At 45.4% G+C, this 21,226-nt stretch overlaps 1 protein-coding gene across 4 annotated transcripts in view; it reads right to left on the reverse strand.

The window, feature by feature from the left end:
• Positions 1-16,681, reverse strand: part of LOC137656672 (two pore calcium channel protein 1-like) — a 157,264-nt gene extending 140,583 nt beyond the window's left edge. The window contains exons 1-3 of one of the 4 annotated variants that reach the window (XM_068390850.1): positions 16,585-16,681; positions 11,142-11,254; positions 2,114-2,277 (exon numbers count right to left, since the gene is read on the reverse strand). In XM_068390850.1, the coding sequence (XP_068246951.1) occupies positions 2,114-2,277; positions 11,142-11,244 (267 nt within the window). In that variant the 5' untranslated portion in view covers positions 11,245-11,254; positions 16,585-16,681. Of the gene's footprint in view, positions 1-2,113; positions 2,278-11,141; positions 11,255-16,406; positions 16,490-16,584 lie in introns of those variants that run through there. The other 3 variants (XM_068390851.1, XM_068390852.1, XM_068390853.1) reach the window with 3 other exon arrangements.
• Positions 16,682-21,226: the final 4,545 nt, after the last annotated feature.

Consider the following 21,226-nt stretch of genomic DNA (forward strand, 5'->3'; position numbering starts at 1 on the left):
ACAACCACTTACACTCACGGAAGGAGAGCTGTAACCAACACAGAATTATAACAAATATAATTATGTAACTATGTAATTATGTAATTTAAAAATGAATGAACACTAAAGAAAGAACGAAAACCCCTAAAGGAATCGTTCTACAAAGCTGAAAAATCAACAAACACATTTAGATTCATAAACTAATTGAGACAAAACGTACGGCGTAGCAACCCCACCCACACGGGAAGGAAGCTACTCAGACGTAGTAAAAGTAACGTAGTAAAAGGGTGAACAACCTCAAAGAGAGAGAGAGAGAGAGAGAGAAAGACCGAAGTCAAACTCGATCGCGACCCATGAAATTACACCATGGTGGCCTAACTGCCGAGGGCTTCACGGAGATAACGTACACTACACACACAAACACAAACTCTGAAAAGGAAACTTACTGATTTCTATACTTAAATATATACATAAACACAAAAAAATGTTTACATATATATTGAGTAAAAGAAAAGTAAGTGATTAAGTAAAGACAAAACAACAATGGCTGCCAAGCGAGGACAAAGACAGAGACGTCTGTCCATGTCCGAGCCAAAAGTGAAAGTGAAGCAGTTCACCGGTGTGTGAGGGGGGGAGGGTAGCTAGCTACCACTCTCCTACCCCCCCGCTAACTAGCGCGGGGGTAATACACCCTCGTTAAATTCTAATGGCTCGCCATTTCAGCTACGCTAAAAGGTAAACCCAATGTAAATAGCGTGGTTTGTATTTCGGTTACGGAACAAAGTAAAATTAATTATTTAACAGAAATTCCTTAGGGAGGGAATCCGAAGAGGAACTCTGAGGGAACAAAATAAAAATAAGTATTGCGCCGACAATAAAATCCATTATTTAACAGAAATTCCCTAGGGAGGAACTCCAAAGAGGAACCCCAAGGGAACAACATAAAATTAAGTATTGCGCCCTTCCTTCCCCAGTCGACATCCACGGGAGAAGGGGGGAGCGGAGTAACTGTAATAAAAACAGAATTACAATTATTTAAATCAGCTAAGAATATTCACTAATAGTGAGAACCACTGATCCTCCGAAGGGAAGTGTTCCCCACGGAGAAAAGCTTAAAAGTTGAAATACAATTACAGGTATAATTTCACTAAAAATAATTGAGATAAACAATTGGAAGAGCAACCTAACCCGCGCACGGGAAAGGAGCTTCCCCAATAGTAAACTGTTGTTATAAAGGTGAACGACCTTGAGAAGAGAAAGACTGTAGTCAATCTTTGAGAGCCCACATTCCCTTCGCTCAGAAATTCATGTTTCCCGTAGGAAAATGGAAAAGGCGAAGACAATAGTTGAATGAAGAGGGTCCAGGCGATGACGATTCCCCTGCGGCGGCCAAGTTAACAGTTATATGCCGACGGGAAGACCGATGGACCAGAGAGGGAGAGGTCGTTCCCCACGAAGTGGAACTGTGCTGGCCTTGCTAATCTACGCAAGTGTCGTTGTCGTATATGTATCACACACACAGCACAGACACTGAAAAGGAAACTTATCACATTTCTATACACACATATATATATATACATAAACTTTAAGAATGTTTTCATATATATACAAGTATTAGAAAAAATAAGTTAAACGACAAAAATTAATGGCAGTCCAGAATATGCGAGGAGGGAGAGAGGAAACAACCGCTCTTGATCCGAGCCAAACGTAAAGTGACTAAATCACAGGTGTGTGAACGGTGGTAGCAAGCTACCCCTCCCTACCCTCGCTAACTAGCGGTGTGGGTAGTTAACCCTCGCTAAATTTTAATGGCTTGTCATTTCAGCTCCGCCAAAAGTATAACCCCTAATAAATAGCTAAGGTTTGTATTTCAGTTACAGAACAACTGGCAATTTGTTGACTTTTGTAGCTGGAAATCATAGGTATGGAATTCAGGTTAGGCCAAAATTTTTAAAAATTTGACTTACAAACAGCTTCTTGGAACCAATTAAGTTTACAAGGTGAGGACCTTCTGTATTGATTAAATAATGTTGCAAATGTGCAATGTTAGACAGAACTTGTTGAGAACCTTATGATTCTATTATAGAAATAAAAGAGCCTTAGAGTTAAATCATCTTTTTCAAATCATCCATACCAAATCTGATATCGGTGGATCAACTGGAGGGTCCAGACTGATAGAGTTCTCAGCTTCGTTAGATACGTCGATGTTCTCGGCACTGCTATTAAATGAAATAGTTATTGATGGCAGTAAATCAACTGCGTTTTTCAAGTGTTCAGGTGAGCCACTTCCATTATGAACTGAAAGAAATACCAAAATTAAATTGCTATTTCTAAAAACTAATTAGCATTTTTCCCTAACCACACAAACCTGAGTCCTTTAACAGAGTATGATTTCAGCAAAAATGACAAATTCGAAGATAATTTGTATTTTTCCTAACCATACAAACCTTAGCTATTTACAAAGGGTATTACTTTTAGCGCAGCTGAAATGACGAGACAATAGTTTTTAACGAGGGTTAATTACCCCCGCGCTAGTTAGCGGGGGGTGGGGAAGGGTAGCTTGCTACCCCTCCCCCCTCCACACACCGGTGACTTGCTTCACTTCACTTAGAGGTAGGACTTGACTTGGGGGTCAGGGATGGCGGGCACAAATGTGTAAATAGCTAAGGTTTGTATGGTTAGGAAAAATACAAATTATCTTCGAATTTGTCATTTGGTCCGTAACCGAAATACAAACCACGCTATTTACAAAGGGTGACTTACCCCTTAGTAAGGGTGGAAAGTCCCCAGCCTTACTGACTTCGGCTTGCCCGGGGGCTCGATCCCTCAGTGAGCAGCACTAGAGAGAGGGAGCCCCTGTACCTCACAGGTTCCTAGCATCGCTAGGAACGAGTGGCCTACGTAAGTAGTGTGAGGAGGAGAGTGTGACTCGTCCTATGAAGTTGACCTTGAGACCTTCAGATAGGAATTCTAGGATAGGACGTTCCCCATACCACCTCGTCAGGGTATGGGAGACGCAACAGTATTAAGCTTAATACTAGGAGCACAAAGAAGCATCGGTTACCTGCAGAGGTCGAGGTCAGCTATGCGAGGACCAGGATGCTGCTTCCCCAAGAGAGGGGAGAATGAAGAAAGAAGTAAGGGTCAGACATACTCTTTCATTCACACAGACTAAGACCGGGTAACAACGCCCTCAACCTACTGCTACTTGTCCAAAAAGGAGCCTGAGGTTAGACCAGCTGTTGTGCAGCCACCACAGGGCCGATAGAGAACGTATCGAGGCTCCTGTGGGTCACGTCTTGCAGGTAGTGGGCTGTGAAGGTCGTTTGACGCTTCCAGGCCCCAGCTTGAAGTACCTGCGTCACAGAGAAGTTTCTCTTGAAGGCCAGGGATGTAGCAATACCCCTGACATCGTGGGCCCGAGGGCGACGTGACGGAGGAGGGTCAGGATTCAGGGCATGGTGGATAACCCTTCGAATCCAAGCAGAGATGGTGTTCCTGGTGACCCTCCTCTTTGTCCTGCCTGTGCTCACAAACAAAGCTCGCACATGAGGACGGACTGCAGCCGTTCTCTTCAAGTAGTACCTCAGACACCTCACTGGGCATAGTAGCAGCTGGTCTGGGTCGTTTGTTACAGAACGGAGACTCGCGATCCTGAAAGAGTCGAACCGAGGATCCGGCACTCCAGGATTCTGAGTCTTGGCCACAAACTCAGGGACGAACCTGAACGTTACCTCCCCCCATCCCCTTGAATGGGCGATGTCGTACGAGAGACCATGAAGTTCACTAACTCGCTTGGCCGAGGCCAAGGCGAGTAGGAAAGCCGTCTTCCAAGACAGGTGGCGATCGGAGGCCTGGCGTAATGGCTCGAAGGGAGGTCTCTTGAGAGACCTGAGGACTCGAACCACGTTCCAAGGAGGGGGTCTCACTTCCGACTGGGGGCAGGTAAGCTCATAGCTACGTATGAGTAAAGAGAGTTCTAGCGATGAAGAAATATCCACGCCCTTCAATCTGAAGGCCAAGCTTAAGGCTGAGCGATAGCCTTTCACTGCCGAGACAGAAAGGCGCATTTCTTCTCGCAGATACACAAGGAAGTCCGCTATTGCTGGAATAGTGGCATCGAGTGGAGAGATACCCCTTCCACGACACCAACCACAAAAGACTCTCCACTTCGCTTGGTAGACTCCCTCAGAGGACCTTCGCAGGTGCCGAGACATTCTCTCCGCAACCTGTTGCGAAAAGCCTCTCTCCGCGAGGAGACGCTGGATAGTCTCCAGGCGTGAAGCCGAAGCGAGGCTACGGCCCTGTGAGGGACACCGGAGTGGGGTTGTCTGAGAAGCTCGTGTTGTGGAGGAAGCTCCCTTGGGAGTTCCGTCAGGAGTTGCAGAAGGTCCGGAAACCATTACGCGTGATGCCATAGCGGAGCTACTAGAGTCATGGAACAGTTGACCGATAGTCTGGTCCTGTTGAGCACCCTTCTCATCAGACAGAATGGTGGGAAGGCGTACACGTCGATGTTGTCCCACCGTTGCTGGAAAGCATCTTGCCAGAGTGCCTTGGAGTCCGGGACTGGTGAGCAGTACAGGGGCAGCTTGAAGTTCAAGGCTGTCGCGAACAAGTCCACCGTCGGGGAACCCCACAAAGTCAGGACTTTGTTGGCTATCTGAGGATCCAAAGACCACTCGGTACTCACTATCTGCGAAGCCCTGCTCAGACTGTCGGCGAGCACATTCCTCTTGCCAGGAATGAAGCGAGCTGATAGTGTTATCGAGTGGGTTTCGGTCCACCTCAGAGTCTCTACTGCAAGATGGGATAGCTGTTGCGAAAAAGTGCCTCCCTGCTTGTTGATATAAGCCACTACCGTGGTGTTGTCGCTCATCACCACCACGGAGTGACCCGCCAGGAACCGTTGGAACTGTTGAAGGGCCAGAAAGACGGCCTTCAATTCTAGCAGGTTGATGTGTAGGCACTTTTCTGATTCTGACCAAAGGCCTGAGGCCCTCTGGTTCAGAACGTGCGCCCCCCACCCTTCTTTTGACGCGTCCGAAAACAGAGTCAATTCCGGAGGGAGGACGAGAAGACTCACTCCCTTCCGCAGGTTCTCGTCGGACAGCCACCACCGCAAGTCCGTCTGTTCCAGAGACCCCATTGGGATCAGAATGTCCAGTGAATTGGATCCTTGATTCCACCGGGACTTGAGCCGCCATTGAAGGGATCTCATCCTGAGGCGGCTGTTTGGAACCAGACGGGCCAGGGAGGATAGGTGGCCTAAGAGACGCAACCACGATAGGGCGGGGAGTTCTTTTCGCCTGAGGAATGGTTCCGCCACCCTCCTCAGCCTTGCTATCCGGTCGTCTGATGGAAAGGCTTTGTGGAGATTGGTGTCTATTAGCATGCCTAGATAAACCAGTCGTTGGGACGGCTGCAGAGAGGACTTCTCGAGGTTTACCACGATCCCCAGATCCTGGCAAAGATCTAGAAGCCTGTCTCGGTGCCGAAGAAGGGTCGACTCCGAGTCTGCTAGGATCAGCCAATCGTCTAGGTAACGAAGGAGACGAATGCCGTTCCTGTGCGCCCAAGTCGAAATCAGGGTGAACACTCTGGTGAACACCTGAGGAGCTGTGGAGAGACCGAAACACAGCACCTTGAACTGGTAGATCTTGTTGTCTAGGCAGAATCTCAGGTACTTCCTGGAAGACGGATGGATTGGGATCTGGAAGTACGCATCCTTTAGATCCAGTGTACACATGAAGTATTGTGGTCTCACCGCAAGTCTGACCGTGTCTGCTGTCTCCATGCTGAACCGGGTTTGTTTGACAAACCTGTTCAGAGCCGAGAGATCGATGACCGGTCTCCAGCCTCCAGTAGCCTTCTTTACAAGAAAGCGTCGACTGAAGAAGCCTGGAGAGCCGTCCACCACCTCCTGGAGAGCACCCTTCTCGAACATGGTCTCGACTTCGGCCTGAAGGGCCAGCCCCTTTGCCGATCCCATGGCATAGGAGCTCAACGACACTGGATTCGCTGTCAGGGGAGGTTGAGATGACGTGAACGGGACGCGATAACCTTGGCCGATCACTGAGACCGTCCAAGCATCGGCCCCGTGATGTTGCCACCTGCGGACGCAACGCTGAAGGCATCCCCCCACAGGTGGACACGCAGGGGGACTGCCACCACTAGGGCTTGCGGCCGCGGCCGCCACCCCTAGAAGTCTTGCCTCCCCTGGAGGACTTACCGCCCCTCTTGACCTTGGCTGGAAAGGGCTGGGGCTTAGACACCACTTTCTTAGCTGCCGGTGCCTGTTTGGGAGCCTTACGAGGCTGTTGCTGCTGTTGTGGTGGGGCTGGAGGCTTATAAGGCCGAGTTGTAAGGGCCCTGTGGAGGAGGGAGTCCGTGCTGGATTTCCTCCACCTCTCAGCCGTTCGCTCCAAGTCTTGAGGCTCAAACAGGCTCTCCCCCAGGAGGGAGGCATGTCGGAGCCTACACACATCTACCGTGGGGACCTTCGGATGGAATCTCTCGGACACAGCATCGCGACGCTTCAACACCGAGTTGGCCCACAGGGTGGTAACCTGGTGCGCTAAAAACTCGATGGAGCGGGTGCCCGAGAGCAAGAAGGTCTCTAGGGCCTTCCTATTGGTCTCCTTGGACAAGTCCTCCGATCGCAATAGGATGCCCAGAGATCCTAACCAGAAGTCCAGCCACGAAATGGCCTGCATGGCACACTTAGCGACCTTCTCGTGGTTAAGGATCTCTGCCGCCGAGAACGACACCTGCCGGGCAGAGAGTTTCTCCAAGGGAACTCTCTTCGCCAGCTCCTCCACAGAGTGATGGAGAGGAAGAGCGAGGTTGTGCTCACCCAGGATCTCGAAATACCTCCTCTGCTGAAGGCGAGGAGGAGGGATGAGTTTGTTCCCGGCAGTGGAACGACTGGAGGAGGCAAGAAGTGCGAGCTGAGCATTGGCCCTAGCTCTGGCACTCTTCAGCCCCCGAGACCAGGGCAGAGCTGCACTGGTCTTAGGGGCCTTCCGAACGTCAAACACTTCATCCAGAATCGTGTCTTTACCTTCACGGGGGGGGATGACTGGATCCGTAAGACTGTTAAGTTGCCTTATCAGGCTTAGGACCTGCCAGAAGGCATGTTCGGACTCTTGCTGTTCTCCTCCCTGCGGGCTGGCAGCTAAGTCTCCTGCCCCAGGAATCTCTTCCTGGGGTGATACGTGGACATTCCCCTGGGTAGTCGTGGGTTCCTGACGAATCCTTGCAGAGGATTTAGGGATGGTCTTGGAATCCTTGGGTTCCCTCCTGGGAGGGATACAGGATCCCAACAACGAGGTTCGAGGGGCCCCTTCCTCACGAGACGATTCTTCTGCCTGAAGCGAAGTCTCCCCTCCTGGTGCCGAGGGGAAGACTACCGCCCCACTGGACTCACCTGAGGACGGAAAGGCCTTGTCCACGGGAGAAGGAGAGAGTACTCGTGCAGGAGAGGGGACCCTCGAGACCGACCTCTTGGGAACCAACTTCGCCCTGGGGGAAGTCACCACGAAGTCCACTCCTCTCTTTCTCTTCAGCGTAGGAGAGACAGCCGCTGGTTTGTTACCCTGGCCGGAGAGTGCTGGTTTCATAACCCTCACTAACGCCCGTGCCAGCGGACCAAACCAAGTCTGCTGCTCCAAGGACACAGAGTCCGAAATCCTCGCTAAGGTGAAAGGGATCGGGCGATCCTTTGGAGTGGACACGACGGTACCTGCCTGAAAAGAAGGTGGGGAAGAATGCTGTACTGACCTGTCTTCCTCCTGCACTACCAACCTGTGCTTGGATGGAGGTGATCCCGAGTGCCGTCTAGGAGCACGCGTCCCTGCTGCTACCACCGGCTGTGGAATTCGCCGCTAACTATGGTCGCGCAAAGGCGAATGGTCGCGCGGGTGATCGCGCGGGCGCACAGGCGAGCGGTCGCGCGGGCGCGCAGGCGAGCGGTCGCGCGGGCGCGCAGGCGAGCGATCGCGCAGGCGAGTGGGCGTGAGGGTGAGCAGGTAAATGAACACGTGTCCAAGGCGACGAACGCAAGCGATGGCGCGACGGCGAGGGATCGTGCTGCCGCGTAGGTGAAGAAGATCGCTGGCGATGTAGATCCACAGGCGATCGATGACGAGCTGTGGTATGTCGACGCACTGATGTGCGATGGTGAGCAGCATGCGCAGGTGAATGACCGCATAATGGTAAGCGATGGCGAGCAGCATGTGTAGGTGAATGATCGCGTGATAGGGTGCGATGGTGATCAGCATCCGCAAGAGGGCGATCGTTCAGGGTTGTGCGATGAGGAGCAGCATGCGTAAGCGGGCGATCGTGCAGGGTTGTGCGATGGCGAGCAGCATGCGCAGGTGAATGATCGCGTGAAAGGGTGCGATGGTGATCAGCATCCGCAGGAGGGCGATCGTTCAGGGTTGTGCGATGAGGAGCAGCATGCGTAAGCGGGCGATCGTGCAGGGTTTTGCGATGGCGAGCAGCATGCGCAGGTGAATGATCGCGTGAAAGGGTGCGATGGTGATCAGCATCTGCAGGAGGGCGATCGTTCAGGGTTGTGCGATGAGGAGCAGCATGCGTAAGCGGGCGATCGTGCAGGGTTGTGCGATGGCGAGCAGCATGCGCAGGTGAATGATCGCGTGAAAGGGTGCGATGGTGATCAGCATCCGCAGGAGGGCGATCGTTCAGGGTTGTGCGATGAGGAGCAGCATGCTTAAGCGGGCGATCATGCAGGGTCGTGCGATGGCGAGCAGCATGTGTAGGTGATCGCTGGCGAGCTGGTGATCGCTGGCGAGCAGAAGGTCGACGCATGTCCTGTGAGAAGACAGGTGGTGCGGCGCGTTCACGAGCAGGAACGGGAAGATCGCTGGCGCGTTGGCGAACATGTGTTTCTGACACACGCGCAGCACGATGTTGCGTAGCCACAGGACCAGGTGGATGGTGAGCAGGGAGTTCAGCAGGAACTAAAGGGTGGTCAGAGACCACAGGGCGATGGTCCTCAAATGAGCGCTGACGCTCGGAAGAGAGCAGACGAGCAGGAGAGCGCTGGCGAGGGGGGCGAACATCAGGAGAGAGCCGACGAGCAGGTGAGCGTCGGCGAGCAGGAGAGTCTTGGCGAGCAGGAGATCGCTGGCGAGCAGGTGAGCGCTGGCGAGCAGGTGAGCGCTGGCGAGCAGGAGAGCGCTGGCGAGCAGGAGAGAGCTTGTGCGCTAGCCCTGCTCGCGTAAGGGAAGAATCCCTTAGCCCCGAAGGGACCGTTGCCCGTCGGGTGACGAGTTCTCCAGAAGGCGAAGATCCGGCAGGAGATGGTGAGCGGTCTGCAGAGAGGTTCAAGGAGGGCGGAGCAGTCGGTTGAGGCTGACGAGGAGAGTCCCCCCCCGGAGGACGAAGACCCAATAAGGCGCCTCTTAGTCCCCCTGTAAGGGGAAGGGAGGCCCTTGTGGCGTAGAGGGCGGTGAGCCTTACGGCGGAGGCGGCCTCGGGGGAGATCGTCGGGACCATCGGTCCTCCGAAGGGGAGTCTCCGTCAACACACTTCCCTCAGAAGGAAGCTGGGCAGCAGTCGAGACCGAAGGACTCACTTCCCCCTTCGAAGGATGCACGGAAGGAGGAGGAGAGCCTTGAGCACCATCACCAGCAACAGCACCTGCGTCAGAAGGCCCAGCCACGTCGGAGGCCTCTGTCACCACGACGTCGACAATAGACAGAGGGTTTACCTCCGCTACCACCGGCGACTGTTTAACAGCGGCCCCCAACGAGACAAGGTCAATAAGAGCGACCCTGGAGGGCAAGCCCTTAAGCCCCAGGGACGACCAAATCTGTAAAAGATCATCACTGGATAAGGCATTATTATCAATAACCTCCCCCGGAGGAGGAGGGGGAACCGCCTCGCTATGGGAGGCGACGCCCTCTCCCCCCACCGAAGGTAGGGAAACAGAACAAGGGCCTGCGCTCCCACTCGGACGACTCTCCTTAGGAGGCGGACGAGGGGGAGCTTCGGAGGAGGTTTGGGCGGCGGAAGAAGAGTCCCGAGAACCTTCCTCCTTCAAGGCTAACCCCGGAGGAGAGCGGTCTCTCTTGGACTTCTTCTTACGCCGACGGCCAAACCTCTCCCACTGGGAGGCAGACCACTCCCTGCACTCACGGCACATGTCATCCTGGTCGCACCGTCGGCCCCGACATTGAGGGCAGAGGGTGTGAGGATCCGTAATAACGTCCGACATGAAAGTCCCACAAGGACGGCCGGCAACTCCAGGGCATGTACGCATAGTAAATAAAAGAAAATAACTGAAGGTCAACTTCCAACCAATCACACAAGCTGAAAAGAAAAAGCAGAAAATTAAAGGCTGTCACGAAGGCGATGAACAGACACGTCTGATCACCGCCGAGCCAAAAGTGAAGTGGGGCAAGTCACCGGTGTGTGGAGGGGGGAGGGGTAGCAAGCTACCCTTCCCCACCCCCCGCTAACTAGCGCGGGGGTAATTAACCCTCGTTAAAAACTATTGGCTCGTCATTTCAGCTGCGCTAAAAGTAATACCCTTTGTAAATAGCGTGGTTTGTATTTCGGTTACGGAACAACTGGAAATTCTGCTGTTAAAATCCATAACAAGATGTCGGTAGATACTGGTAGGTGGTGGGGAAGCCCTGTCCCTTCCCAGCCCACTGAGTAGCCACTTTGATCTTCCCCAAGGAAATGCAGCCAAGGTTCAAGGTAGCAGAGAAGTGTGTCTGTATTGAATTGCACCTGCCCTTCACCTTCCAGGCAACTATGTTTTCCTGATTAAAAGTTAAAAAAGCCATTCCAGTTTCACTGAAAACATACTCCTATCAAAGAACGATGGGTTGTATTTGTGTAGGGACAAATAAATGATAAATAGTTCTTGGAAAATACAATACAGGCTGTACTGTATATTATTAGATAATACTGTATATCATGTACCGTAGTTTGTTGCCACTCTTAGAAGAACAATCAAAAACTTGGTTAGATGGTTTGATTAGTTACTCTGTGCCAATGAATTTGTCACATCAAGTCCTTTACTCTTCTAGATGATAATAACACTGTCGGCATCAAGATGTTTACCTATCTCAAGCGCACACCATAACAAATTTTAATGGACTACAAAATGAGCTCACTAGACTTACCTGTTGAATGGGAATGCAGTGTGTCATTTTGTTTGAAGGATTCTTCATCTTCTAGGCATATTTCAACAGACTGTAGATTCTCTTTTAAGGAAGATATATCCATGATTTGCAACCTTCATTGGGGAAAGAAAAGGCAAGAAATATGAATAAAAGAAAAATCACAGAATTTTAAAGTAATTTGTATTTTTCCTAGCTTTACAAACCTTAAGTCCTTTAATAGATATGACAAATTTTCAAGATAATTTGCATTTTCCCAACTACTGTATACAAATCTGAGTCCTTTACTATAGAAGATGAATAATAGCAAAGGCTGGAATACGGCACTTAAAACTTTTAACGAGGTGTAAACAACCGCCAAGTAATTTAAGGACTCTGCCCGAAGCGGGGAGGCAACCGCCCCCTGTATCTCATTGTAACCTCACTTGGATTGCAACCGGGACTTTTGTTGGGGGCTGGTGAATGTTGGAAAAGTTTGAGTAAAGGACTTAGGTTTGTATAGTTGGAACAAATACATATCTTTAAAATTTGTCATTTCTTTAATGACAAATACAAATCGTCGTCCTTTACTATAGGAGACTCAACCTTAGGCGGGATGAAGTCCCCACTCCAACTGGCTGGAAACTAACCAGGGAGCTATCCTGATTTAGTATTGAGCAAATGCTTTAAGTCTGTGCTCCTACACCTTGTGACCCAGAGAAGCATCCAGAATCATTGCTCGAGCAACCAAGCTAAGACCAGAAACACTACGCTGCGACTCAAGCCTGATGTTGAGATGAAGTTGTGGTCACTTAAAATGCAGGTTTTCTTGGTTTTAATACATTCCCCCTCATAAAGGAAAGTGAGAAAAGACTCAAAAGTGATACACACTCAGATGCTGAGAGCAAAATGAGCTTAGCTTTCCTTAGATCACGTACAGCTGCCGAGGTTTATAAAGCTGTACCCCAACAGACGAGGAAAAATGAAAAGGAAAAGAAGGCCAGTCACTCTCACCTTTCATTCCACAATCACTGGTAACCTTAACCCTTAAGCCACAGGTACTGCTTCCGTTAGGGAGCCGAGGTAGCCAAATTACCTGTTGAGCAGCAGCCGTTGCTCCCAGGGTGAAAATATCCATGGACCTGTGAGTCACAACACACAGGTAATGGGCAGTAAAGCTGGTCTGTCATTTCCAGACCCCTGTCCAATGAACCTACACCACAGAGAAGTTCTTCTTGGAAGCTAGGAAAACAGCAATGCTTCTAACATCGTGAACCTTCACTCGACATCTTCCTTCACAGAAGACTTCCAAGGAATGGGAAATCACTTTTCTGAGCCAAAAAGAAATGGTGTTCTTGGAGGTTTTTTTCTTTGTTCTTCCTGTGCTGATCAACAAGTTCCACAAGTGAGGCCTGGATGGCCTAGTACACTTTAGGTAGAACCTCAACACCCTAACAGTGCACAGTAGGAGTTGATCCAGGTCCTTGGTTATCCCACGTAGTATAAAAATCTGGAAAGATAAAAAGTTTGGATTCAATGTCAATGGGTTCTGAGTCTTAGCTACAAAATCAGCCCACTTGACCTGGTAGACTGCTATTGACGACTTTCGTATGTACAGAATTCAGACATCTGGAGAGCAATCTCCTACAAAAAATCCTCTCTGAGAGAGATGCTGGTTACCTCTACGTTTGACGCTGCAGGGATGTCATTGCATTGTGAAAGATCATAATATGGGGCTGCTGAAGATGATGTGGAATGTGTGGGAGTTCCCTTGGGACTTACGAGAGAAAATTTATAAGGTCCAAGTACCATTTGCAGCATGTCAACAATTGAGCAATAAAAGTCGTCATAGGGTTGGACATATATCTCATTCTGTTGATTACTTTCCTCAGAAGACAAAACGGAGGAAAGGCGTATGCGTCTAGTTCGTTCCACGGGTGTTGAAATGTATCCCTGAATGCGTCTGACGGGTCTTGTATCAGAGATCAATCGACAGGTAACTTTGCATTTAGAGATGTAGCAAACAGGTTGATTGTTAGAGAACCCCACAAAGTTATTGCTCTTGTTACTATCTGCTCAGTTAGTCTACTAGTAATCAACTGAAGAAAGGCCTTGAACTTCGATGGCAATGAACTGGTTCTGGCGAAGTGCTGGAACTGCGTGTTTAATGCGAGACGAAGAAGAGCTCACAGCAGGAGTGGGGGATATAGCTCTTTGAAGCGTGCTTAGCACTGTGCAGCTAAGAAGAGCGCTTCCCATGTACAGAGTACTAAGGCAAACCATTAGAAGAAGTCCATCTGGAAGAGCTTGCTGGCCGTCTGGTCAAACTGAAAGGCGAAGGCCTGAAATCATCATCTGAAGGTAGTAAGGAGGTCAACCACCTACCAAAGATAGGTCTGCGATCTACCTCTGAAGAGGAGAGATGGAGGCGAGGTTGCACTGCTACCTGGCGGGTACGCTCTGACGAGCAAGGGTGCTCAAAGGAAGGAACTGAATGAACTGTTACCCCTGGCAAATACCTCTGATAAGAGGGAAGCTGGAATGCCGGTGCCCCTACTGTAACATCTTATGTTGGCGAGGGTGCGACTACGGGCTGCTCCTGAGAAGGCGCTCCAATGGTGATGACCTGCAAAGGGTGTCTCAGCGCTACAAACTGCTGCAACCTGGCCTCCGAAGGGGAACCTTGAATGCTCAAGAAAGGCCACAGCACACGTAAGGAGTCTGCCATCTGAAAATAAGAAGGCTCCCCCTGAGTTGATGATGCTGCCGTTCCACTAGGAGAAATGATAGAATCCCTTGCCCCTTGACTTACATAAGAGTTAAGGCACCACCAGTCTTACTCGAGTGTCCCCAGGAGAAGAATCCAATGAAAGAGTCCTAGGTGTATAAAAAGAAGCCTAAGCTTTTTTCGACATCAAAGATGACCCCAAAGGTAAAAAATCCCTCTTAAGCTTTTTCCTCTTTCTCTGACCAAACTTCTCCCACTAGGAGGATGGCCACTGCTGAAACTGATCAAAAGGGGAGGCCTGGGTAGACACATGACCTTTGCAGAGCTGGCATAACCTTTGAGGATCTACCTCAATACTGCTTATAAAAGTACCGCAGGGCTTCGATGGTACTCAAGAACATAATGATGAAGCAGTTATACAACATAAACACTGAAAGAAAAAGAAAAAATCTGCCAATATTCCAGTCGGAGAGAGACATCTATCTTCTCCAACGGCTGAAATCCAAGTGAGTTGACAGTGAGCTATCGACAGACAACCACTTGTTGGCTGCTTACACCTTGTTATAGGTTTAAAGTGCTATATTCATTAAAAGAAAAAAAATACAAAGCTATCCAATTCAAAATTGACAATTACAATTGCTACACTACAGTGCTTTATGGTCTTTTACTTCTGTAGCTTGGAGGTTCAGGGGAGCGGGACCCTTCCCTTCAATCCCATAAGACTTTACCTCAGGTGTGGGTAGATTATATTAGTTAGGGTAGGTTATGTTATATTCCTTTTAAGTGATCAAAAGCCAAAAACACAACCACTGTATAAATAAGGATCATCTGTTCTTTTAACACTTATTCTGAATGGTCCAAGAGAAGCAATTAAACCTGCATTTATTGCTATAACAATTTCAACTATTGTAAACCAAATACAATATATACAGTAAGATGCTAAAATGATGAATACTTGTAAAAGTTTTATAGTAATGCAAAATTAACTGAAAATAAAAGGCAGCAAATTTGGACCAGCTTTTAGAGTACTGTAGGCCTATGTGGGCCACAAAAAAAAGCATGAAGGCCAAGTAGTCCTAAAGTAAAACCTTGAGAAAAATTAGACAGCATTATATAAAATTGTACAGTTATGTCCTAGTAGAAGCCCTTGAACGAACTTGAAATGCTAAGTCTTTGGAATCATGTGGACCAGAGGACACTATTGGATGGCATTTAGAACATAAAACACCATCTATTTCTAGAACATAGAACACCGTCTATATCATAGGATAGTGTCTATACGATAGAACACCATCTAATTCATTGATCATCTCCAACTTTAAGTTCTCTACATCATGAATGATACTGACAGACATTGAGATTTCAAACCAAAAATATTTGTGCACATACATATCATGATGCAATATATGCGACACTCGCTCAACATGACGAATGACACCAAGTCACTTAATAAACCCTTATCAAATCAAACCTTAGGTAATTCTCATCTACCTTAAATACCTTTATATTAGATTCTATTCAATTAGACATAGTTACACACATGACAGGCATTTGGGATAATGGAGAGAATATTACAACTACTATAATAAACGACCTCACAAATGCTATCAACCACACCCTATACACACGACAGCCAATGGGTAACTTGACGTATGAAAACATCCAGGAACTTTAGGATAAAAATTCTGAGCATTGTAATAGGATAAAAAAGTTGAGTAAGGATTACGTACGAGAAATAACAGAAACCTCGCACAATCCATAGCGAATAGCACTATGAGCCACCTTCACAAATATCAACAATAAACTTTGAGAACAGCAATGCTGCTCACATTTTACTTGATTTATATAAGTTAATATTCGTTAGCACCATTTATATGTCGAACGGAGAAATGCCAAGCCAGCCCGAGAAGCCTTTGTAATTCGTTAGGACAACAGACACAAGAACACCACATACCCTAAGGTTTCCAATCTAACCTAACCTAGAATCCATATTCTTACCTACTTACCTGCCAGGGGGTCTACGCCCCACTGCAACCCGGTGTGACGGTCTGAACGATCCCCCGGTCTCAGAATTCTCCTTGACATTGTATAATGGTTCTTTTCCGCCATTAGCTCGCTTCGCTCGCATGAAAATAAAACATCAAGCTCGTATGTACTGGCAAGCGGTAATGTTGGGCTGCACACGCTAACATTACAGGAAAATAAAACATCAACCTCGTATGCACTGGCAAACGGTAATGTTCGCGCATGCGCAGATTATCAAGGAGAATTCTGAGACCGGGGGATCGTTCAGACCGTCACACCGGACTTAAGATTACCATAGTCTTCGTTTATCCTGTTCCCACAAACAATATTTACTCAAAGCCTACACTCCTTCATTTCTTATAGCAAATTCCTATTGTATCAAACCTTTTCCTCGGAAACTATCATTTTGTGTCCCTTTGGTATGACCATAAGAGCCTCCCCATAATAGTTACAAGAACATCAAATTCTTCTGAATTACATCAAAATCTATAAAATTATATGTTCGCAATTCTAAAATAGTTACACTTCTTAATTACCCTCGATGCAAAGAGGGTTACACTGAGGGTACCCTACAACACCTTGCCTAGTATAGCCACCACAGCAGACTAATGTAAAATAAGAGCTTCTGGGGGGATTTGTTATTATAATAACTCATAATAAAATTAAAATAAAGAGATTTGTTAATATTTCACAATAACACGATATATTTCTCACCTTCCAAAGCGAATCACATTAAATATACTATTTTATAAACATTTAGACATTCTCAGATTTCATATTTGGAGGGGGCGGATCTGTCGCCAAATCCGGTTTAAGTTATAGAGATGTTATCTATATTTATGAATAAAAAAAACGTTGTTCGTATAATTTAGGCTAAAATAAAATAAATAAATTTAGTTTTATTGTATATTATGTTAAAATTTATTTTAAATGGTTTTCCTATTTATTATGAATCTTTAAGACCTATTATGTAAGTAGTATATATTATTCTTCTTCAAAGAATAGTTCGGACATGAACATGCAATTAAGGAAGAGTTACTTTATGATAATACATTTGCTTCAGTGATATTTTTAGAGCAAGAACTAATACATTAAAACTAAATATTGTAAACAGACACAATGGGGGAATGTAAACTGTAATTTTTGTGAAAATGAGGAGGAAGATTTGATACTTTTTTGTTGTTGTTTTGCCAGGAATATAGAAAAGAAAGGAATGAAGTAATAGAGCTACAACAACCATACGAAGAAGACCTAAAGAAAATATTAAATTTTTTTTCTATTTAGTGAAACAAATATAGAAAAGAAAAAAGAAGTATTAAACCTGATGTGAAAGAAAAGACAAAACAGTATAAGAAGATAAACTTTGAAGGCGCCGTTGCAAATGTGGTACCTCACCCCTGAACCTGAATTGTGTGTGTGTAGATTGCCTTACCTTATGTAAGACACGGGCTCTTGCCGCTGGGCAGCCCGTAACCTGAACCTGAATGAAATGCTCAATTAATTTATTTAAGGCACAGGTGATATAAACTTAATAACAATAATAAGAATAAGCTTAGAAGCTTTGCACCTATCTATAAAGAGATAGTGCCCGCAAACTTACTTTGCGGAGTGAGCAATAAGGAACCAGGAACCAGGAACCAGGTCAGAAAAAATGCATAATATTAATAACAAAAAAAAAAATAAATAAATAATGAGACAAAAAGAATAAGGACTTACAGTTGGACACAAGGGTTGTACCTATGAGAGATTCTTCAATGTTAGACAGCGGAAAGAAGGAAATTAGAAACTTATCCATGGCGATGATGGAAATGTAACGTTAAGTCATGGGTCATAATAAAAAACAGGAATTAATCTCATATGATCTAGCAAAGAAAGAATGTAGATATGCCAAAGGGGCATGTCGAGAAATAAGATCAAATGCCATTACAAAATTTGATAAGGACGCTGACACAAAAAAAGAAAAAAAAACTATAGGTAACATTGTTATTTACTATGTATTCTTTTGGACTTAAGGTAGTTTTTTTTTATTATCAAATCAATAAATATGAACTCAAAACTCTTTACCTTATCTCACAATATATTAAAAAAAAATAAGAATATTGACTATGATAGAAATTATGTTGATAATAGATAAAGCTTACAAAAAATCATATACGTTTCTTCTTCCATAAGAAAAAAAGAAAGTTGCGATTACTTAAAGGGAAGGTAGGCTATGTAATTTATAAAAAAAAATGAATAATATCAGAAAGATAAGAAATACAAAGATATTATTCTCGGGTTACTTAAATATTATTATCGTCAATTAATTAGGAAGAAAAAAAATAACGGGTGAATTTGACATGTTCGCCAACAGCAGCCCATAAGTCAGAGGAACCCTCTCGCCTTATGCATTTTAGAGGGAAATATCTGGCATCTTATTGACTGATTCTTTCTCAGCTCTGATTGGTGGCTGTATATGACGTCAGGAAATCGCATTTTGATGAATGAATTTTACAAGGAAAAGTTAACAATCTATACTTATTACAGATAGATTATGACTGAAAATTAAAATTTTTATGGAAATGAGCTTATAATGCTAATAAATTTTGTAATAAATAGATAATGGGTTTTATTAAGGGGATTAAGTTAAATAAATACGTCATATTGGAAGGAATACTTAACTGCGTTCTGGCTACGATGATAAATGTTCATGAGTACGTCTGCCAAGCGGGAGTAAAGAGAGCAACTACCAATCACAGTTGAGGAAGTTTTAGCCAATCAGAGGACTGGAATATCCCGCCAAGTGAGAGTTCCGGGGTTTTATGAGATGCTGTTCGAGAAAGCTGTCCAAATTTACATAAAATCGTTTTTAAACGCTCTACTTAAAAGTGAAGTATTTTTTGTTTTTGTTTTCAAGGGAATTCAATATAATAACATGTTTTTCAAAATATATAGAGAAATTCCCCTATAAAATGTTTTATTTACACGTTTTATTAGAGATAGATTCTGATTGCTATATCATTATTTTTAATAAGGAAATGCGTCTTTCTGACGTCATCAAGAGTAGGATGAATTTTACAGCCTGTCCTTGTTTCTTGAATAATGAAGTAACTACGTAACTTTAATTCTGTTATAATAATCATATGTTTATTAGCAAATATGTCGTCATTAAGGATAGGGGTAAAATACCACCAGTATACATACGTATTCCAGGTAAATGATGACTTAATCACTTCAAATTTTATGGAAACAAACTCAAAATAATCATTTGGTAATAAAATGGAACTTCAGATATCCATCCCATTGCTTGCTGCGTAAGTATCTCTTGTTAATTTGACTCGTTTGCCAACAGCAGTCCATAAGCCAGAGGAACCCTCTCCATTATGCGTTTCCTTAGCGGGAAATATCTGGCGTCTCATTGGCTAATTCATCTACTACCGTGATTGGTGCTGGTTGTATGAGGCGTCTGTGGAGAATTTTTTAATGTGTTGTACTGAGTGGGAACTTAGTCCGGGAAAGTCTCCTTATAACAGTTACATAAAGTTCAACAGGGGAGGATATGAGCACTTACTCTCGGGGCACAAACACCCTGCTAATACTTTACTGTCAAAATTCACTAACCATCACTCTTAAATACAAAAGGGAAATTTACTGTCCAGAGGCCGGAGAACTCCACACGTAGAATTACCAATAATTTATGGCCTACTCTAGCTTTGTCAGGTCTATAGTCATCTCATTCTCAGGCTCTGTTCCGGCTCCGTCCCAGCTACCCCAATGAGATGCTGGACAGGTATTTTACGTTAATGTAATTAGACAAAATCCAAAATGGGAGCAGTGATGTAAAGTCGTTTAAAAGTTTAAAGATAAGGATCTTTACCTTCGAAGCAAACATATTAATGCAAAGTTCCTCGCTGTTACCACCTATAGACTTACTTAGGTTTTACTCTTTAAATATTCCCAGTTTAAACATTAAATAAATGAGGGAGCAAAATATAATAAAGAGGTTTAATTAACCTAATATTGATTTATTCACAAATTTACATTAAAAGAAAACAGACATCTTAACAACACAAAAATGGAATAATAAAAGGAATGCAAATTAAAAGCAATTCAAAATAATAAAAATGATGGGTTAGACACGTGGTCTGTAACAATAAAAAATCAAAATTGGGTCGGACATGTGGCCCATGTGACCCAGAGACTGTGTTAGTCTCAAAAGGCAAAAAATTATATAGAAAAAATATATACACACAATCCCACCACACACAGTCCGAATAGTGTAAAAGCCAGGTTCCCTATCAAGTTAAAATTAGTCTAAGCTAAATAATGGGGGAATAACTATGGCCATTGATGTAGTACCTGCACTCCTTTGAGATTAGTCCTATGCCCGTGATAGCTGTTGACCTGGTCGCACTTTGCACTCTGCACTCTTGCCTGGCTCACCCCAAGAATCCTCGTTTGTGGTAATTAAGGTTCCCAGGTTCCACTCCTTCACAGTCTCCAGCCGGCAGCCACAGGACTCCTTGGTGAGTCACGTTTTGGAAGAGGGGGATGGGGGTGAGCCAGAGGTGCACGGATTCACTGACCAGGCAGGTCACTAGGCCAGGGCAGCTTCTAGTTGAATGGGCTCGACACTAAGGTCGAGGAGATCACCTGGCTTCACCTTGCCAAACAAGTGACAGGGCAATGTATTGTTGCAAGGAGTGCAAAGGAGGCAGGATTTTGTACTAAATACTCAGATAAATCTTACTGCTCTGAGGGAGGTTTTATATACAACAATCCTACCTATTCTGGCTTGCTAAAAATTAATAGTTTAAAGGATTAATTAGCAATAGGCTGGTGCGATGGGCATACATCTTAAAATTAACAAACCTTAATTGGTATTGAGAAATATAAGATGCATTAATTTAGCAGTATTGGAATTTATATAAAAAATGCAGTTTAGGAATTTAATCTCGACCCACGTAGTTTAAGGAAAGAACCAACATACGCCGGGGTTACCACTAAGGCCCTCTGTTGTGCGTATCTACGCTGTGACGTCACGAGCATGCCGTGCGCCACTGTCAACAAGTTTAAGTTTAGATTAGTCTTCCCTATGTTCGTTAAAGAAAATTGAATGTAGAAGAGAACATTTAAGGGGTAGCTATAGTATTAGTAGAAGAGAGCTAAAAATACGATTGAAAGAAGAAGAGTGAAGAAAATTCTTCACAACGTCATGCAATCTCGTATTTTATGAATGCTTTAAGACAAAATGCCTATACTTATTGTAGATAAGCTAAGACTTAAAAAATTACAGTATTAAAAAATCCAACCAAAAATATAATTATGCTACCATTAAAATAGATAATGGATCTCGTTCAACTGCGTAAGCTAAATA

This window comes from Palaemon carinicauda, chromosome 17 (genome assembly GCF_036898095.1).
Source record: "Palaemon carinicauda isolate YSFRI2023 chromosome 17, ASM3689809v2, whole genome shotgun sequence".
Lineage (NCBI taxonomy): Eukaryota > Metazoa > Arthropoda > Malacostraca > Decapoda > Palaemonidae > Palaemon > Palaemon carinicauda.